General features: G+C 44.3%; 1 protein-coding gene across 4 annotated transcripts in view; it reads left to right on the top strand.

The window, feature by feature from the left end:
- The window catches only part of PBX1 (PBX homeobox 1), a 335,281-nt gene that overhangs the window by 287,910 nt on the left and 25,902 nt on the right, over positions 1-21,469 (top strand). Inside the window, exon 8 of one of the 4 annotated variants that reach the window (XM_027527057.1) lies at positions 4,732-10,223. The exons of 2 other annotated variants lie outside the window; for them this stretch is intronic. Coding sequence is in view for 1 of the 2 variants with exons in the window: in XM_027527047.1 (XP_027382848.1) it covers positions 4,732-4,824 (93 nt within the window). In the remaining variant the exon portion in view is untranslated. Of the gene's footprint in view, positions 1-4,731; positions 10,224-21,469 lie in introns of those variants that run through there. One more of the 4 variants, XM_027527047.1, reaches the window with a different exon arrangement.

Genomic DNA, 21,469 nt, shown 5'->3' with positions numbered 1-21,469 from the left:
GCGGGAAAAAGAGGAGGATGGGACCAGTGGTTCTCAGCCCAACAGCCGCTACTCTGGGCTACCAGCAGTACTGGCTCCACGACAGTGGGGGAGAGGCAGGTGGCCTTCTGACTTCTGACTCAGGGATGGTGTCAGAGGAAAGAAAAGTCAGGTCCTCAACGGCAGTTCTGTGCTCTTGTGAGTGTGTGGGTTTTGCCACCCACCATTGCTCCCTCCCCTTCTCCATTACTAGCTTCCTCTGCCTCCTTCGACAGGAGTGCTTTGCCTAATGGATACATTAGATGGGGTTCTGGCAAAAGTTGGTGTCTATCAAATTAGGTGCCAGATTCATTAGGATAGAACATAGAGTAGTCATTTTTGTTCCTAAAATGATTTGTTCCCAAATACCTTGAATTTGTGTTTTGAAAGTCCAGATTTTCTTAATGAGAAAATTTGCTGCAAGTCTGTCCTAATTTGATATTCCATTAGCCTCCTCTCCCATGATGTTGCACGTTGACCCTGCTGCTGACTTAGGCTTCCCCAGGTGGAATTAAATGTTACATCAAGTCTTGCTGCCCAGGTCACAGGCTACAGAATTAACCTGAAGAACTGGGTGTAAATGTGAACTCTCTCCCATTAGAGGTTTTGGGATAAAAAGGGCATATTTGGCTTTGCAGATTCCTGTCCCTGTCACCCATTAGGGTGGTTTCTGACATCAGCATTTTACAAAGTGAGTGTGTCCATTTAAAGGCTAGTTTGCATCAGAGTGAAGGAGGAATTTAGGTGCAGAAGGAAAATTGAAGCGAAAGTCTTATTTTCCCACCCCCATCCACCCCATGTTCGTTAATGAGACCATCTTCCAATTTCACTGTGCCCAGAGATAAATAAACTCACAAAGGCGGGTTTCCTACTTAATATTCACCCACAGTGGAAGAAGAGGGAAGGAATTGCTCCCCGGGGTTAACGTGGCAGAAAGCGAGGTCAGCTGTTTCCCAAGACGGTGCAGCCTCTGAACGTCTTACATTAAAGGCGGAATGATACAGCTGAGGCAGCCAAAGTGATTTATGGAAAACCCAGTTAGGGGAGGTTTGCTCGCAGTTTCTGTTCTTATGGAGGTTTAACAGCAATAGCAGATGATACACCATGGTAGAAAGCACCTTCAGAGACAAGCATCCTCCAGCATTTCCCTGTGTGAGACTCGTTCTTTTTAAAAAGTACTTTTGTTCACCAAACTTGAAACTCATAGGCTACAGTGTCCTGGATTTGGCAAGAAGTTGAGGATCATAGCTGATAACCCTGGGGTAGGGTGATCTGGGACTCCACGCCCCCTAGTCCATTAAATCCCTGAGTCCTGGGCACACTGGAGCTGTTGATCACCCCATCGGAGGTGTGTGTGTATACATATGTGTCTATATCTGTGTGTTTGTGAATGGAGGGGGAGTGAAAAAATGACAGTTAAAGAGATTCATTTTATTTCTTTATTTTTAATAAGGCTTTTTTAAGGTCTTACATATTTTTCTTTACCAGACCAACTCTCATAATTACAATGCTAGTTTTGATATCAGCCTGAACTAATTCCTGTCTCCACCATTTGTGAGTTTTCTGTCCCCTCTGGCATCCTGTGCACTGGTCTGAGAAAACAGAACTTTTGAAGAAAAGAGATCGAATGTCTGCTGTTTGAGTTATTTCAGCTCAGAGATGACTCAAAAAGAAGTCTCCTAGAACTTTCCAGTCAATACACTGCTTTGCTAATTCCCTCTTAATGAAACACTGTGGAGTTCATTTTCTTTACTAATGGCTTCATTTGGGGCACCACTTATTGTTATTTTAAGGAATTATAGTATGACTCAATAATAGCTGTGGTGGTGATTTCTGAGCAATGTAATGCCGTGTCTTTGTGCCACGTGCTTCTGCTGCTGCTGCTAAGTCGCTTCAGTCGTGTCCGACTCTGTGCGACCCTGTAGACGGCAGCCCACCAGGCTCCCCCGTCCCTGGGATTCTCCAGGCAAGAGCACTGGAGTGGGTTGCCATTTCCTTCTCCAATGCAGTGCCACATGCTAGATCATGGATATTTGCTCCCTCCCCTGCTTGTCTCATACCAGGTGGAGTCTAAAATACATGACTTTTATCTTCTTTACAAGCACCTGACTCTCTGCCTTATGATGATGTACTTATGGAGCTCCTGGCATGTTTCCTAAAATTCCATGCTACCTGGTGGCTCAGCCGGTAAAGTGTCTGCCTGCCATGCAGGAGACCCAGGTTTGATCCCAGGGTCAGGAAGATCCCCTGGAGAAGGAAATAGCACCCCACTCCAGTATTCTTGCCCAGAAAATCCCATGGATGGAGAAGCCTGGTAGGCTACAGTCCATGGGGTCACAAAGAGTCGGACACAACTGAGCGACTTCACTTTCACTTTCAACAGACACAGATACACACACACACACACACACACACACACACACTTCCATCTATTTAACTAGTTAATTAATTTATCTGTCTATCTGATAAATATACTAAAAAATTGTTAAAACACATGTCAAAATGCTGAGAGTAATTATCTCTGGATTATGGCCGTGGTACACTTTGTTTTTCTATAATTTTCCTATTTTCAAATATTATATTGCATGTGTAATTATTATATCTGCAAACATTATATAAGCATATTTTACTTTTATCATTTGAAAGGATAAATGATGCTAAAGGATTTTCTTCATGGAAAAATAAACGTAACTGCTATTGTCATTCAGCCAAAAATGGTACCAAAAGAACACGTGTATTCTTGGTTGAGAGGGGATGCTAAGATATTGTTGCTGCTGTGACCACCCTGAATGAGGAAACTGAATTAACTCGGTCCTTGATTCTGGTCATACTGATCAGATTCTGAGTCTTGGATCCCAAAAGGTAGCAAAACCTTCTGTTCTAAGAGAAAGAATCCTTATTGCTCTCTTTCTGATCTCTCTTTCACAAACAGCAGGGGAAATGTCCTCCAACAGAGAGGGGAAAAGGGAGGAACTGCCTGACTCGGTGGTTTCGAGATGGAGATTTGAACTTGAGAGCAGTTATGCATTGATCCAAGACTGAGGGAATGTGTTCTTGGCATTGCCCAGGACCTTTTGCCCTCTTGTGTCCAGATCTGCTCTTATAGTGAGGTGTGGGAAAAAATTGTACCCTCGTGTTGAAGTAACTGGTGGGAACTCCTTTGATTTAAAAGCCTTGGTTTTCCTGGGAAAATTGGAGCATGATTTGGGTGAACTAATAATAGAAGGAGCCAAATAGATGGAAAGGGCAGAGAAAAAGGAGTCTGGTTCAAAGGTTAGGAAGCCTGTGTCCTATCTCAGTTGTAATCCAGAAGCTTGATTTTCACTTACACCTGTGCCTTTTTATGAATGAAATGTGAATGGATCTTTGCCGGCATCTGTTAAGTGCCAACCGTGGTGGGCTGCCATCTATGGGGTCGCACAGAGTTGGACACAACTGAAGCGATTTAGCAGCAGCAGCAGCAGCAGCATGCTCCTAAGTACTGTGGATTATGCTAGAGTAGAAACCATGGTCTGTCCCAAATGGCAATAATAACACCTTCCCCAGGTACCCCATGTACTTGAGGGAATAAAAGGAGAAGGTACAATAAAAATAATTTACCTGCCTAAAACCTGGTCTGTTCAGTATTAACATTTCCAGTGTTGAGGGTCTGTTAACTCCAAAGAAACACAGTGATTGGGGAAAAGAGGCCTTTTAGCACACTTATAGTTCAATGCTTTAAAATATATAAACAGTCATGAATCAACCACTATAGCAAATCATTCTTCAGCTGTTTAATGGTGGGATATTTTTTTAAAGGAGTGGTCATTAAAACAAATCCTTTTAGAACAATATTATTGTTTTACTGCATCTGGATTTAGAGTCTTAGAAGGAAGATCTACAAGTGTAGATCAAAGTTGTAGCTTCCTGTCTCACCACCTTTTAGATACAGTCACACAGACCAGTCCTTATGGTGTTGGCACCATGGTTTTACCTGTTTGATTCATCTCATCACCCTCTGGACTTTTTAAGGCTTAGCTCAGAGAGGTCATCCTCCATGAAGCCTTTGCTGATGCTCCATCAAGAGGAGATGTTGCACTCATTTGAATCTTCATAACAGCTGGGGGTACCATGTATTAGGTTCTGCTTGAAACTCTAGTTCATTCGTCTGCTTGTCTCATACCCATCCTTGAGGGCATAAACTGTATCTCAGCTTATGAGCATCTAGGACAGAACCTTGCATAGAACAGGTGCCTGGGCTCCCATTATACATACCACATCCAGAGCTGGAAAGAACCTGAAAAAGCGTTTAAGCTACCCTTTCAGTTTTTCTAAAGGGGTACCCAAGGCCAAACAGGGGAGAGTGCTTTGCCAGAGCCAATAGCCAACCATTGCCAGTCAGAGCTAGAACTCGGTCCCTTGGCCAGCAGGGTAGCCGCGATCATCCTGGAGCATGCAGAATTTCCCTCTGATGGCTTGGACTGGATTACAAAGCCTGTAAGAAGTGGACGTGCCAATACTGTGTCCAGAGGCTCGCTGGGAGGACCCAAACTCATCTGCGGGTGGGGTTGGGGGGCGGATGTTACTGACCACAATCACAGCCATCCGTTGGCTATGTCCCCACGTGCCAGGCACTGTACTCAGACCTTTTCCTCAGTTGCCTTATTGTCATTGTCTGCGCAGAACAGCCACCCAATCTCAGAGGACTGACTTCTCTCCCTTTTTCCCTTCTAGGCTAATGGAGGTTGGCAGGATGCTACTACCCCTTCATCAGTGACCTCCCCTACAGAAGGCCCTGGCAGTGTTCACTCTGATACCTCCAACTGATCTCCCAGCAGTCGCATCCCGGCTGACCCTGTGCTCCAGTCGAGGCAGGGCCAGGAGGGAGGGTTTCTCAACGCTGAAGCGGTCAGACTGGAGGTCGAAGCAATCAGCAAACACAATAAGAGTCTCCTTCTCTTCTCTTCTTTGGGATGCTATTTCAGCCAATCTGGACACTTCTTTATACTCTCTTCCCCCCTTTTTTTTTTCTGGGTAGAAGCCACCCTTCCCTGCCTCCAGCTGTTAGCCTGGTGTCCGTCATCTTCCCCGCCCCTTTCCCTCTGTCCTAGACTCCCTGGGTCCCTGCCCTCTCTTACATCCCTGAAGGATATTTTCAACAATTCTAGGAATTTAAAGAGGAAAACACAAAGAGCGTAATAAAAGCATTTGTATATTTTCCTGCTGGTGGTCTGAGGAGCCAGATTTCCCTCCCTTGGTCCCTCCCTCCCTCTGCTAACGGGCAGCCCTTCTCTGTTTCTCTCGTTTACTCTCACTACCTCTTGGCAGGAATACGCCACGTTGCCCTGCTCGTTCCAGGCCACCCTGCCTCTTCTTGCTCTTCCTTCCCTGAGGACAGTACTGCTTAGGACACAATTCCTCCTCTTCCTTCTCGCCCCAGGTATTCACTGGGGGCTGTCACTGCTGGGCTTCTGCAAGTGCCACAGTTTCTGGTTTTACCCCCACCAGGTTGATTCCCAGGCAGGAAGTCAGGTAGCAAAAGAGGGCTTGAGGAGCAAGAAGGGCAGGATTCTTAGAGGCTTTTGCATCTTTCCAATGACAGCTCTTGGTCTCAAGAGGCACAGTCTTTGGAGACCATGCTATAAGCAATGTTCAGCGCCTACTACAGAACCAGGTCTGAGTTAGGCATGGTGGTGAACGCATCCCTAAGGAGCGGAAGGCTCTTATCCTGCAACCCTTCACCTTATCCCACCCCTCCCCCCACACACACAGGTATCCGAACATGTAGACCCGTGCACAGACACACATTCACTTGCCCCAAATCAGTCACATGCCACATATGAATACCTATGTTAGTAACCATAACATTACACCTTGTGAGCGCAGGAGAGCAATACAACCACTCTGAGTGAAGGTCACTGACATAGAGAAGCAGTATGTGCCTGGGGCTTCCGGGCCCCCAGCATGCACACACCAGAATGACATACACAGGACTTGAACACGGTGAAGGTTAGTTTCCTAAACCGTTGGCGTTCCCACCGCCTCTGGAGCTCTTGGGGAGCCACACACAGTACTTCCAGTGTCTGCAGTGGATTTGGTTCTGTTTCGTTTTTGTGTTTGTGTTAGGGACAGTGCATTAATTATCCAAAGTGTCATATGGCACCACATTCTTGTCCTGGAGGAGAAAGTTGTTTAAGAAGATGGCTGAGACAAACTTTTTGTTTACTTATGCAGAAGACCTGAGAGTGATGGGGAACAGGGAGGTCGTGCTTTTGGTTAAATCATTTGTGATTTTTATTCCCTGGGAATATCTAAGAGTGAGGAGTATGTACTATTACACTGTTTTCTAATTTTACCTGAACTTCGTAGCCAACTGTGCCAGAAGAAAAGATGGCAGCTCTGTTACCTGGTTAAATGGGAAGTGTTCAGGTCTCTTGGTGCCTCATTTTCTTCATCTGTAAAATGGGGGTTATGCCTGGCTCACCAAGAGACTGAAGAAATTGATTTCATTCATACCCAATATATAATTGTGAAGTCAGGGGAAGTAGCTTCCCTAAGATAAACTGGCCCATGCCCTGTTGGGAGGATACATGGTTTTCCTGTTGTAACTTTCGATTAGCAGTAATGCCTGAGGTCGTCACCTTGAGGACAAAGAGCAGAGTCCAGTGTTGTTGCTTCTCTTTGTTTGTTTAGGCCTGGCTGGTTTCTTAGAATAGAGATAAGTCTCTAAACTGGAAAAATGTGATCTGGTTCTCTTAGCTTGTACTAGAATCCAACATGTGGCCTCATAAGCACTTAGTCCCCTGTTGCATCTGCTGTGTTTGAGAAAGCCTCTGGGAGAGGTATAAAGCCCTGAGGGGTGGGGATGACCAGCTAACAAGGTCATGGACATTCTGCATGGCACTACGGTAATGATTAGAAAATGCTCCTGTGTGTGGGTGTTGGGAGGTAGGGGAAAGCAAGCAGAAGGTATGTGTATTTGAAGGAAATGCAAAAAGTAAATATTTGGCAAGATGGCATCATACCTGGATGGCTAACAGGAGTAGGAAGACTGTGTCTTCTAACCTGTGCCATAATCAGAACAGAGCTTGATAAAGAGGCTTCCTGGAAGGAACCATCTTGTGACCATTCTGCAGTGATTAGAACCAGGGAAGAACTTGGTCTGAGTGACAGGGATCTATTGAAACTACCCACACAGGCATATGGTAGGATTGTATCCCCTTGACTTGAGGCAAAGTACTTAAGAGACACAAAAGGGTTCTCTTGGAAACAGGAAGGATGATTGCAGATTTGGTTTGAATGATCACCATTTTAAGCTGATGAAAGAGATCAGAGTGGTGCCACCTCTGCACAGGCAGTTTCTCTCCCTGCAGTAGTTTGCACTGACGCTCACCCCTCACTGTGTCGTCCCTGCCCAGCTCGTCACACGGCGCTCTTTACCTTCCCCTCCTCACCCATGATCACATCGGACATGGCGGCCACCAGCTCTTTTTGTATTAAGGGAGGCATGAGAACGCTGACCGCGGAAGGTTGGGTATGGAAAGGGCGCGCCTCTGGAAATACAGTTCCCTGGGAATTCTTACTAGGTCAGTCATACAGATACCAAAATGTGCCCCAAGATTCCTTCATTTTCTGATGGAAGTGGGAGTACCCCGTTTTCCCTGCAGCCGACTTCCCCTGAGAAGTAAAACTCGCCCTAAGGCTTGCCCACCTTGTGACTCTTCATCACACCCTTCTTTTCATCCCTAACTCCTCCCCCTGGTGTGGAATTGACTCCTGTGCAGTAGTTTTGCCAAGTGGCACCTTCTTTACTTTTTTTTTTTTTTTTGCTGTGGTAGTGTTTTTTATTTGCCAGTTGCCTTTTCTCACGTATCTTTCCTTGCCCCCCCTTGCCTTCTGAGTTTTATTTTTCTGCCCAGAAAAACCTGACTTCGATACCAAAAAAAGATGAAACTACAGAAACTCAAATTTAAAAAAAAAAACTTAAAAAAAAACAAAAAAATACTCAACGATTCTTTCAGCTTTATTAACATTTTCCATTGTTTCTTGCGACTTGTGTCTCGTTCTTTGTAGTATTGATGATGAACATTTGATAATGAATGTTCTTGTATATTCAGATAAAGAAAAAAAAAACCAAAAAAGCGGTCTGAATTTAATAGTGTTTATAATAAAAATTTTAAAAATGACCCTCTTAGCACGCAAAACAGGATGGGGAATTTCCCCTCTTCTTTCTGTGACAATGCACATCATTCCTGCATTAGTTTTTAACACCCAACTACCTACATTCACCATTTCCCCCATTTTTCTTTTATTTTCTTGCATTTGTGAATTAGTTCAAGAATGCTAGAAAAGTGTCGAGTTGTGCACATCCATTTCCTGTTTCACAATGTTTAAAAGTGACAGTAATTCATTTTGTAAACTAAAAAAAAAAAAGTTTGGAATAGTGAGCATAATAGGTACAGCCTAACATGTTATTATGTTTATTAACTTTGAGACCCAGAAATAAATTCTTTACTTTTCTTTATCCTGCTCTTTAAACTATAAAAAAAAAAATTGTGTTATTTTTGGTTTGTTTATGGGAGGGTGCTTTTTTAATTTTCAGGATTATGATCTTGGTGTTTTTATTTCTTAAATATGTATCCGAGGTGATGTGAAAAGATGACCTTTGTAGAATAGGCTGTTTCCATGTACTTCTGTTTGCTTCGGAATTCAGTTGACTTCAAAGACAAGCCCCACAATGACGTCACATGACTCACCTGTATTTCTGGACTGTGGCATTCCAAAGTCCCTGGGGAAAAAAACAAATGCAGAGACTTGAAGTTCCTTTTTTCGACCTTTAACACTTCAAGGAATTGGTCCAGGGTAACTTTTTATATTGTAGGAAGAAGTTTTTGCCTTGGTTGATTGTGAATGTCACATTAAAATGCTTTCTTTTCTTTCTTCCTGATTGATAACAACTTTCCACAAAGCCTTTCCAACTAGAGAGGATTTTTTTCTTCCAGAGGAATTTCACAGGAGTGAAATTGTGTACCATTTCACTGGTGGGGTGTGTACCATTAGCTGAGGAGACTAGATCCAGGAAGCTGTCCCGAGAGCCGTTCAGCCCGGAGGTATTTTCAGCCAGACTCAGTGCTGTGCCCCAGTGCTGAGCGGTTATGCTGGTCTCATGGGCAGAGCACCTCTCGCTAACTTCTGATTTAGGCAGCTGCTTAAAGCAGATTGTCAAACTGGCTTGATTCGGAATGTTTTTGTTAAGTTAGGGGAGAAAAGAAAGCGATGTTATCTGGAGAAACTTAATTTAAATGGTTTTCATTCCTCAAGTGAGTAAGCATTCAGAAAGCAGCCAGAACCTAAGCAAAAAAAGTGAGCAACACTTTAGGAAGTGTCTCTACCCTAATGCATGCACTCTTGTTTTTAAGTCATAACAAAACAATGATGACGAGCTTTTCACATCATCTATATGATTTCAATCCCTAGCTCAAAGCTTTCTGGACTCTTATTTTTTGTAAACATTTTTTTTTCCTTTTGTTAAAATTAATAAAACATTCAATGTTTTCCCCTTTTCTCTCTTATTCCTTTCTTTCCTTGGGCGTTTTCAGTTATTTTGAAGTGCTTTCCTTTGGTTGTTGGTTTTATTCTCCCACTCCTCCTCCCCCGTTCTTATTATTCAGAGTATAAACCTGCAAAGCTCTGCTCTGTTTTGGTTTTGAAATTTTAAGCTTTTCTGCTTCTGTGAGAGCACAGGCTTCTGTCCCTTTTGATTCCAACTGAAATTTTGTGTTCTCTAATGATACTAACACGGTGTAGGTTTTACAGTCTCCTAATTTGTACTGGTAATGCATATTCCAAATAAATAGTTTCTTTTGTTGCAAAAAAAAAAAAGTATACTTGTATTTGGTGTAAATTTATTTTCTTACCTGCTGATAACTTCTCTTTCCCCAAACTATGATTTAGTTTAATGTGGATTATAATTTAAACTGTGGCCCTCATCATTTTAAAGTCTGCATTTGCAGTGGGACAAATTGAGTTACTTACCTCACCCACAAAGGAAGGAAGGGAGGGAGAGAAGGAAGGAAAGAAGGGTTTTTTACGTGTGAATATTAGCTGTGCTGCAGGAAGGCAGAGCACCCAATTTTGTCTGCTTGTCTGTGATCAGCAGCTATCAGCCAAATACCAGTTAAAATGTTAGGGTGATGTTCCATAATAAATTACAAGTTTCTGAGTCACAGCCGTCATCCACTGGCTTTCCTTTCCTTCTCTTGGTCTGCTTTGATCTGGTCATAAGGAAAATTGTGGTACCAGAAAGATGCTGCAGGGGAAGGAATGAATCTAGGTTAGAAGAACCACCCAGTTCTAGGCTCTGAGAAGTATGCCAGACGCTACTCCACTGGGCAGACACGCCTGCTGTGTGCTACGTCTGCCATCCCGTGTGGTCATCTCTTGCAGTGGTTTGTCTACACTCGCAATGAGCCCCTGACCTTTGGGGTTGTGGTCTGTTACAGAGTTTAATGTCTCAGAGGATTCTCTCTGGATCACCACTTCAGCCTTCAACACCTAAGTCTGCTTCCAGGCCCTTAACACCATTTTTTGTGCATAGCATGGGATGCAGCTTCTTGTCTGCCATTCCTCATATTGTTCCTCTGGAGGCATCACATGCATCATTTTCTCATTCTTAACGCCTTAAGCTTCAGGAGGCTCTGCCCGAAGCCCCAGAGAGGCAGGTCTATATTGAAAATGCCAATCACTCACCCTTTCATCCCTATCATGATTCTAATCAATAGAAAACAGATGAAAAGAATGGACCATCATGGGGGGATCAAATCATCATTTTTCTTAACAGATAAGCTAAGGGCCCAATGGCCTCAAAAGTATAAAGCTGTCTTGCCAAGGTAGATTTGGAGAGTGTGTTCAGCAGTCAAAATGGAGACCTCATGTCTCCTCTGCAAATCTAAACATGGGAGCACGTTTATGGAAGTTTGGGTATACAAGGTAGTGTTAGACCACTCCGTCCTTTAGTTGCCTGGAGAATTGTGAACCTCGCCCACCCACCTAGTTTATTACTTAAGAGTGCTACTAAACTGTTGTAGTAGACCAAGACTCTGGTGCCTCAAATTCAGTACAAATCTGTTTCTCACTAATAATGGTAATAGCCCCCAACAAACGTTCCTTGTCAGGATGCCTTGTCTTCATGCAGTGCTTCGGGGATCCAGTTCCTTCAGCCTGCAGGAATTTGTAGTCCTCCACATCTGACCTGCAGGAAGGAAAGAGTGTGTAGAAGGGTCACCACTTCTTGAAAGCCTTAACCAAGAGCTCCCTTCCATTCATATTCCTAAATGCAAGAGTTGAGGGGTGGGCAGAAGGATGGAAAAGTGGTCCCTGTCTAGGCAGCCGCTTCCTGGCAATAACAGCACACAAAAACTCCTTGAGTAGTTGGCCGTCTCATCACACCTAGTGCTCCAGAATTAGAGAAAAGGCAAGTCCACAGAGCTGTTTTACTGCACAGGACAGACTCCCAAGAAAAACATTTTCAGTAACATCCCAGGGTTGGCTCTGTTACTCTTCAGTAGAGAAGACCCAGAAAGGGGTATAACAACGGGGGCCAGAGCTGAGCCACCCAGTACTACCTCCTCAACAATCTTCACATTCGGTTGTTGTCTAAACTCCTGACTTCAGTACTCAGCCCATGGTCATTATGAAGGGAGAGCTGCTGTTCCTCAAGGCAGCCTACCTGGCCATTGGGAAAGTCTCTCCCATGTATATTGCTCTCTAGAAGGGTCAGGTCTTGTGGCCAGCAGTTACTTCTGATGAAGTCTAAAGCATTAAAAATCACAAAATCTGATATGCTCAGCACTCCGCACCCTCACCCCCACATAGATTTCTACCTGCTTCTCCTTGTAGACTTCCATGATCTCCCCTACTTGAACAATAAAGCCAGACACCAATGTTCCAACCACCCCTTGTTATCCAAAATATGGCCTCCTTTCTGGAAATATTCAGCACGAAGGATGGCACAAGAGCTTAGTCTTAGGAAGTCACTGGGTGAGGCAAGGAAGGTGCTTTACCCTACATCTTTGTACCAGAGGCCCGGAGAGGAGTGAGGCTGTGCTCCTCCCATGCCTTGCAGAAGATTCCAACAGTGACTAGACAAAGAGAGCCGTGGATTTACTGTCTGAGCCAGTCAGACACAGGGAGGCACAATCTCTGGCTTCTAGCCTTAGGTATACTTCCCAGACCACTCTGGGCAGTGTGAGGGTAGGTAGGCAAGAGGAGTTGTAAGGGGCCACGTGCTTGGGAGAAACATTGACCTTGTTTATTCTCCTGTATGTGTGTGTGTGTGTGTGTGTGTGTTAATCTCTCAGTCGTGTCTGACTCTTCATGATCCCATGGCTTGTAACTCGCCAGGTTCCTTTGTCCATGCAATTCTCCAGGCCAGAATACTGGAGTGGGTTGCCGTTTCCTCCTCCAGGGATGTTCCCAACCCAGGGATCAAACTCAGGTCTCCTGCATTGCAGGCAGATTCTTTAACAGCTGAGCCACAAGAGAAGCCCATATTCTCATGGGACCCAGCTTATCTCATGCTTCTGGATTCCTCTGGATAAATCATAGGGTCCATTCATTATGTCCAGGTGACACCCCAAGCCCAAATTCCATCTCTCTCATGAAAATCAACCACACCGTCCAGTGAAACTCACCAGTATTGACAATGAGCACCTCTGAACAGCATAAAAGGGACCAAGTGCTACAGTACCTTTTTGGTGGCTCAGACGGTAAAGAATTTGCCTGCTCTGGGTCTGTCCAAGGCTTCCATTGTTCAGACAGGTTCTGCTCACCTTTAATCCCTTTGAGGAGTCCAACTCTATGAGAGGTATCTTTCCATCACCCTCTGAGGTGTTGTTTTCCCAGCGTGTGTTCCTGCCCTCCCCAGCCATCCCCTGGGCTGCAGTTTCAGAACACAGGACATGTCTGTATTCTTATACACACTAACTACTGTGCTGGAATTCAGTAATAATTCTTGCAGTATTTTACCAGGATCTTCTTCATTTTTCCCTTTTAAATGTGTCCACATTTCCTTGTATCACCTAGTGAAACCTTTAAAGTCACCCACTGGAACATCTCCAATTGCTTTCATTACCTACCCCCTAACTGCAGCTTTCAGTGAGTCTTAGAAACTTTGGTGTGAGGGATACATGCAGTTTGCTCATGGAGATCTTGAAAGTCAGACCACATGAACTTGAATCTCTGTCAGGTTCTCTCTGACACTAAAGGACAGGTTTTTATTTCATATCAACCAATTCTCAAACATTTCAATAGATGTCCTACAATTCTATTCAACTCTGACACTAACTACTGAGGGTTAGTGTCAAACCCCCACAGGCTTCAGGGCTCAGTCCCACAAGACTGCCCTCACTTCAGACACCGGTAGCAAGCATCAGGTCACCCGCACTTCTGATTGGCCAGTTATAAATCAGGCAATCCCACAACCCCCATGTCAGGTTTGATCATTCGCTAGAGTGGCTCACAGAACTCAGGATGTCACTAAGCTTATATTTACTGGTTTATTATAAAGGATACCAGAGAAGGCAATGGCACCCCACTCCAGTACTCTTGCCTGGAAAATCCCATGGATGGAGGAGCCTGGTAGGCTGCAGTCTATGGGGTCGCTGAGGGTCGGACACGACTGAGCGACTTCACTTTCACTTTTCACTTTCATGCATTGGAGAAGGAAATGGCGACCCACTCCAGTGTTCTTGCCTGGAGAATCCCAGGGACTGGGGAGCCTGGTGGGCTGCCATCTCTGGGGTCGCACAAAGTCGGACACGACTGAAGCAACTTAGCAGCAGCAGCATAAAGGATACAGATGATCATCGAGATGAAGAGGTACATAAGAGAAGGTCTGAAAGGGACCTGAGTGCAAGACCCTCTGACTCCATAGAGTTGGGTTGTCCCACCCTCCCAGCACGTGAGTGCTATGGCTTTAGAGGTGTTTGTGAGTTTTCTTGCCTGGAGAATCCCATGGATAGAGAAGCCTGGTAGGCTGCAGTCCATGGGGTCGCACAGAGTCGGACACGACTGAAGCAACTTAGCAGCAGCAGCAGCAGTGGTAATATCAGTGCATGGGTTAAATTGATAAAATCATTGGCCATTGATGATTTTCTCAATCTCCAGCCCTTCTTCCTACATGGTGATTGGGATTTGGAGCTGAAAGCTTCAGTTTTCTGATCAAGGCTTAGTCTTTCTCTGACCAGTTCCCATCCTGAAGATATCAAGGAGCCCACAAACCAAACATACGCCTATCACCCCTATCACTTAGGAAATATGAGGGTTTTAGGAGCTCTGTATCAGGAACCAGGGATAAATACCAATTTAACATCTGTTTTAAAAAACTAAAACCAACTCAGAATAACACCTGATACACATAAGTGCTAAAAGCATGTTTATTATTAGTATTATTTATACTTCTGATTACCTGGGTGCATCTGTATCCCTGAGCTAGTAACAGTCAGGATGTCCTCTTTTTCCCTAGTTCCATTGTAAAGAGCTATTAGCTATGGGCATATTTTCTCTTTTCTTTCTTTCTTTTTTCTAATATCAGTCTAGCCTGGCTACTAAGATCTTGTCCTTCCTGAGGAAATTCCTGTTATCTCTCTGGCTCAATTAATGTGTCTTCCATCATTTCTCACTCACTTTTGCAGTATTCCTATCTTAAGAAAATGTAGGATTTTTTTTAAACAAGTTGATGTTTAGAAGTAGATAAGCAGAGTTGGTCTTGGACAGAACTGTGAGGTCATTAAGTTTGTCTCCCACATGCCAACTTCTCTGATCCTTTTCCAGGGTGAGAGGATGTGATGTGCTCTTACGTCTTATTTGAATGGCTTCAGCATGCAACCTCTTTCCTCGAGGGATACTCTGCTCTCCAAATGCTTTGGGATTTTTTTTGCAAGTCCTCCAGGCCGAACTTACCTACATGGAAGGCTGAAGGGTTTCTAGTTTCTTGTTAATCAGTACAAGTAGCAGTAGTTGAATGAGAATCAAGACTTTCACAGCAGGATGACTGCAGTTAACAATGCTGTATATTTGAAAGTTGCCAAGTAACTAGATCCTAAAAGTTCTCTTCATGAGGAGCGAACTGTTTTTTCCCCCCCTTAGGTCTATGAGATGATGGATGTTAACTAAAAATTATTGTGGGAATCATTTCACAGTATACTCAAGTCAAGTCATCATGTGGTATACCTTCAACTTATCTCAACAAAAAAGAATTTTTATTTATGGTTAAAGAGATGCTGAGTTTGAAGAAGGAAATGGTGACCCACTCCAGTGTTCTTGCCTGGAGAATCCCAGGGACAGAAGAACCTGGTGGGCTGCCGTCTATGGGGTCGCACAAAGTCGGACACGACTGAAGTCACTTAGCAGTAGCAGATGCTGAGTTGCTCTCTAAATGCAGGGCTCTGGGAAACTGTCCTAGGGAATACAGCAGACCTCCCTGCTCTTACCTCAAATTGAAAATAAAGCCTTTTTGTGCAGATCTGGTCTGAATCACCCACCAAGCATGTCTAAGAAGACAAACCAGAGTGTAGACCCTCGGAGAGCTCTGACTTCCTCATGTCCACATGGCCTGGAAGTTCAAACAGAGCCCTCTGCCCCTGTAGCCAGATAACAAAAGACTGTGACCTCATCCATCACATTAACCAAGTGTCTTCTGCACCCAAGTTTGTATGTTAGTTCATGCATCTTGACCTTCAATGGCATAGTGAAAGTGGAAGATTTAGTCACTGAGTCGTGTCTGTCTCTTTTGTGACCCCATGGACTGTAGCCCACCAGGCTCCTCTGTCCATGGAATTCTCCAGGCAAGAATCCTGGAGTGGGTAGGCGTTCCCTTCTCTAAGGGATCTTCCCAACTCAGAGAGCAAACCCACAATGATATAAACCCAGCTGTTTTATTTCTGGGTCTTCAGTCTTACCTCTCTGCACATTACTGCTTTTTCAGTACAATTCCCTCCTTGGGATTTTCCTTGCTTGGCCCATACCTCCTCTGTGGCACCAGCAAATCTCTGCTGAGAATTCTGCAAGTGCCCTGGGCTCCTCTCCTGAGACATCGCAGACAGTTGCCAGACAGGCCACAGGCTGTGTGACCACCCTTACATTTCTTCAGTATGCAAGCATGCAGTTGACCACCTCCTGTGTGCTGACAATGGCTTTGTACTTCAGAAGGATCTTAATGTCTAGTGGGACTACCACTGGAAAGACTTTTTCAATAAGACAAAGTGTTAAACCAAAAATGACACAAATCTCTAAGCCTTTGCTCGTGAATAACAACTGTACTCATCAGTTAACAAGCTTGGGCAAGATTTTAAAACTATGATGTCCATGAACAAAGCTCAGATCCAGAGGGAAATGGGATTAGGCTGGGCTGATGGAGCAGATGTGCATTAGAATGAAAGCATTCTTGCTACTGGACGATTTGAAGCGACTAAACCCATCAAGGGATAGAGCGATAGGAAGCCCAAGAAGCTGCTGAGGAAATGTATGACCGACCCCATTATTTTAAATCATCTAACTTCAAGGAGAGGTGGAAGGATGCTAGGCAGGCATCCCTAACCCCCAGAAGCAATGATAATGTTGAGTTAAAGCCTTCCCAAGCTTGGAATATAGTTACTGTCCCTTCCCCTGGTTGTACAGGAATTCAGCTCCATCCAATTCAACCAATACCTCTTGGCAGCTGTGTGCTAGGAATATGCCAGTGAAGCAGATCACTCGGATCAGTTAGTAACTGCTTTCTTGAAACATCTGTATATAAATTTAGGTTGCTCTGGAGAGATAAAGAAACAATATTAGAATGACAGAAAATATAATTCTGAGAGTTTTTCATTAATCTAGCCTCCTTCTTCCTGTAAACTCAAAGAAGAACAAATGGCTGTAGCCAATGGTCTTCTTGTAGTACCCCTCCCCAGATTCCAAGCTTCTTACTTTCTTTTAACCTTTTTGCAAATTTCCCTCATGATGTGATTATATCAACCACCTAAAATGATGGCCCTACTTTATTCACAGACCCACTTGGTCTTTTTTTTTTTAATGTGATTTTATTGGGTTTTTTGGTCATGAGACACACGGGATCTTAGCTCCTTGACCAGGGATCAAACCCATACCCCCTTCATTGGAAGGTAAAGTCTTAAATACAAGACCACTAGGGAAGTCCCCACATACTTGTTCTTTAAGCATAGGTCCAATTCCTCTAGGAAACCTTTCTCCTTCCTGGAGTTATCTGTTCCTCCAAAAATCCTCCAGTGTGTGTATCTTTGGCCCTGCCTTGAAATGTTGTTAAATGTCTTATCTCCCCACATACACTATTAGAGCTCAAGGGACACCATCTTACACACCTAACAGGCGCTCAGACAAAGGGAGAAACGATGGGAGGGAGAAAGAATGGAGGGAAGGAGGAGGAGAAGAAATAAGAAAAGACAGAGAAACTGAGGGTAGAGAGAAGGGGCAGGAAGAGATAAAGAGGAGGGTGCAGAAAGAAAACGGGCGGCAAGGAGAGGAGAATGGGACAGAGAAAGGAAAAGAGATCGAAGAAGAAATAGTAAAGCACAGCAAGAGTGGAGGGGAGAAAAAGAGAGGACGAGAGCAAGGCCAAGTAAGACCCTGGAGGGAGGTCACACTACCCGCCCCCAAAATGAGCTCCCTGGCATTTGGGTAGTAGGCGGTCAGAAAAGAGGGTGTGGGGACTTCCCCGGCCCTCCAGTGGTTAGGACTCCACCCTTCCATTGCAGGGTACATGGGTTCAATCCCTGGTCGGGGAACTAAGATGCTGCAAACTGCTGGCCTGGCCAAAAAAAGGGAGGGAGTGCTGAAGAGAGATAAGGTCTTGAAGCACGCAGCAAGGATAAAGACAAATGCCCATGGCATGACCTCACAGATTTGGTTAAGAGCGGCTCTGCCAACTTCACTCTTAACATGAAGTCAGTGATTCATTTAAAGCTGTCTAATTATTTTTGGATTTTTTCAAATATCTTATGATTCTACAGTGGAGGTGACAGTAGATTCAAGGGATTAGATCTGGTAGACAGACTGCCTGAAGAACTATGGACGGAGGTTTGTAACATTGTAAAGGAGGTGGTGACCAAACCATCCCCAAGAAAAAGATGCAACAAGGCAAAGTGGTTGTCTAAGGAGGCTTTACAAACAGCCGAGAAAAGAAGAGAAGTGAAAGGCAAAGGAGAGAGGGAAAGATACACCCAATGGAATGCAGAGTTCCAGAGAATAGCAAGGAGAGATAAGAAAGCCTTCTTAAGTGAACAATGCAAAGAAATAGAGGGGAAAAAAGAATAGGAAAGAACAAAGCTAGTGGAGGTTATGGAATTGCAGCTAAGTTACTTAAAATCCTAAAAGATACTGCTGCACTCAATATGTCAGCAAATCTGAAAAACTCAGCAGTGGCCGCAGGAATGGATCAGTTTTCATCCCAGTCCCAAAGAAGAGCAATGCCAAAGAATGTTCAAACTACCATACAACTGCACTTATTTCACATGCTAGCAAGGTAATGCTCAAAGTCCTTTAAGCTAGGCTTCAACAGTACATGAACCGATAACTTCCAGATGTACAAGCTGGGTTTTGAGGAGGCAGGGGAACCAGAGATGAAATTGCCAATATTCAATGGGTCATAGAAAAAGCAAAGGAATTCCAGAAAAGCATCTACTTCTGCTTCATTGACTATGCTAAAGACTTTACCTGTGTGGATCACAACAAACTGTGGAAAATTCTTAAAGAGGTAGTAATTCCAGACAACCTCACCTGCCTCCTGACAAAATTGTATGCAGGTCAAGAAGCAACAGTTAGAACCGGACATAGAGCAACAAGCTGGTTCAAAATTGAGAAAGGAGTATGTCAATGCTGTATATTGTTGCCCTGCTTATTTAACTTCTATGCAGAATACATCATGTGAAATACTGGGCTGGATGAATCACAAACTGAAATCAAGATTGCCAGGAGAAATATCAACAACCTCAGATGATACCACTCTGATGGCAGAAAGCGAAGAGGAACTAAAATGCCTCTTAATGAGGGTGAAAGAGGAGAGTGAAAAATCTGGCTTAAAACTCAACTTTCAAAAAACTATTAAGATCATGGCATCAGGTCCCATCACTCATGGACAGTAGAATGGGAAAAAGTGGAAACAGGGACAGATTTTATTTTCTTGGGCTCCAAAATCACTGCATATGGTGACTGGATCCAGGAAATTAAAAAAAACACTTGCTTCTTGGAATAAAAGCTATGGCTAACCTAGACAGCATAATAAAAAGCAGAGACCTCACTTGGCTAGCAAAGGTCCATATTGTCAAAGCTATGGTTTTTCCAGTAGTGATGTACAGATGTGAGAGTTGGACCATAAGGAAGGCTGAGCACCAAAGAATTGATGCTTTCAGATTGTGGTGCTGGAGAAGACTCTTGAGAGTCCCTTTGATAGCAAGGAGTCAAATCAGTCAATCCTAAAAGAAATCAATCCTGAATATTCATTGAAAGGACTGTTGCTGAAGCTGAAGCTCCAGTACTTTGACCATGTTATGTGAAGAGCTGAGTTACTGAAAAAGACCCGGATCCTGGGAGAGACTGAATGCAAAAGGAGAAGGGAGCAGCAGAGGATGAGATGGTTAGATAGCATCCCCCACTCAACTCAATAGACCTGAGTTTGAGAAAACTCTGGAAGATAGTGGAGTACAGAGGAACCTGGCATGCTATAGTCCATAGGGTCACAAAGAGTCAGACACAATTTAGCAACTGAGCAACAGCATATTCATTTATCCTTTACTCGGCCAACACTGAACAAACACTCTGCCCTGCCTGCCAGGTTGCTAGTCTAGGACTCCCATGGGAGGGGAAAATAGAGAGGAGACAAAATAAATAAGATGAATGGTATGTTGTGCTGTGCTGTGCTTAGTCGCTCAGTCTTGTCCAACTCTTTGTGACCCCATGGACTGTAGCACACCAGGCTCCTCTGTCCATGGGGATTCTCCAGGCATAGAATACTGAGTTTGCCATGCTCTCCTTCAGGGGATCTTCCCAACCCAGGGGTTGAACACAGGTCTCCCACATTGCAGGTGGATTCTTTACCATCTGAGCCACCAGGTATGTTGGATGGTGGTAAGTGCTGGGGGAAAGTAAGAAAGGATGATGGAAGTGCTTTGAAAATCAAGACAGAGTGGTCCAGGGGACTGACTAGAAAGATCAGTTTGATCAAACTGCTAAAGGTGGGGAGGGAGGAAGCCACTGTGGTATCTGAGATGATTCCAGGCAGAAGGCCCTGAGGCAAGAGCGTGTCAGGCAGCTTTGAGGAATCGCAAGTAGCCCAGTGTAGTTGAATCCGAGAGAGAATGAGAAGATTATTGAGAAATACGGTCAGAAAATGAACAGTGCAAGGCAGAACATACAGAGCCTCTTGGAGGATGTGGTAAGGATTTTGGCTCTTCCTTTGCATAAACCTGGAGGCCTCACTGGAAGCCTCAGAGGGCTTGGGGCGAGGAGTAATATGATAAGACTTTAAGTTTTAACAGTATGCCACTGGCAGCAGTGTTGTAAGTAGACAAAAGGAAAATCAGATTGGAAATAGTGAAGCCGGTTAGAAAACAATTGGCGTATTTGGGGCAAGAGAGGATGGTGGCAAGGACTCTGAGAAAACCTAGTGTAAATAAAAATCCAGTGCGTTTCCTAGGACCTGCATTTGTATGTGCATTTTTTGTTGGAAATGACTTTCTCCCTGCTAGAGTTTGTTGTTGTTCCGTTGCTAAGTTGCAGAGTTAGTGTCTCCGTTGCAGAGTCGTATCTGACTCTGTGACCCCACGGACTGCATGCCAGGCTCTTCACTCCACTATCTCCTGGAGTTTGTTCGAATTCACGTGCATTGAGTCTGTGATGCCACCCAACCATCTCATCCTCTGTCGCCCCCTTCTCCTCCTTCCCATATTTCAAGGCTCAGTGCCCCTGACACCACCTCCAGAGTTCCCAGGGAGGACTGTTGTCCCTACAGCACCCTGCCTATGCCTCTCTTGTGGCACTCATCAAGTCGTATTGCAATTTATTGGTTCCTTCTGCCTCCCTTCTGCATTAAGAACATGTCCATTCCAATTTGGTTCCCAAGCACTTTTATTCAGGGGGAATCAAAAGGTGAATAAATTGCTATCCTAATTACAATCTAGTACAGGAGACTGAACAACTAACTGTTCCCATACTTACCATGGAGTTTCACTCATAGCTGTCAAACAAATAAGGGAACAAAGAAAACGACCGGAAACCAAGTCCCTGTGGCTGGCCTCCTAACTTGCAGTGCTGTTTTAGGAATCACAGGGTATAGTCTGAGCTGTTGCTCTGACAGCCTCCCCTGCTTATTTCCCCAGTTCTGGTCCAACAAGACACCTGCACACATGTGCTGCAGAGCTGAGAGCTAAGGATCTTTCTGTGAGAGAGGGAGACCCTATGGAAG

The sequence above is a fragment of the Bos indicus x Bos taurus genome, chromosome 3, assembly GCF_003369695.1.
Source record: "Bos indicus x Bos taurus breed Angus x Brahman F1 hybrid chromosome 3, Bos_hybrid_MaternalHap_v2.0, whole genome shotgun sequence".
In the NCBI taxonomy this organism is placed as follows: domain Eukaryota; kingdom Metazoa; phylum Chordata; class Mammalia; order Artiodactyla; family Bovidae; genus Bos; species Bos indicus x Bos taurus.
Note: the sequence above shows the minus strand (reverse complement) of the source record. Positions and strands in the feature narration are given on the sequence as shown.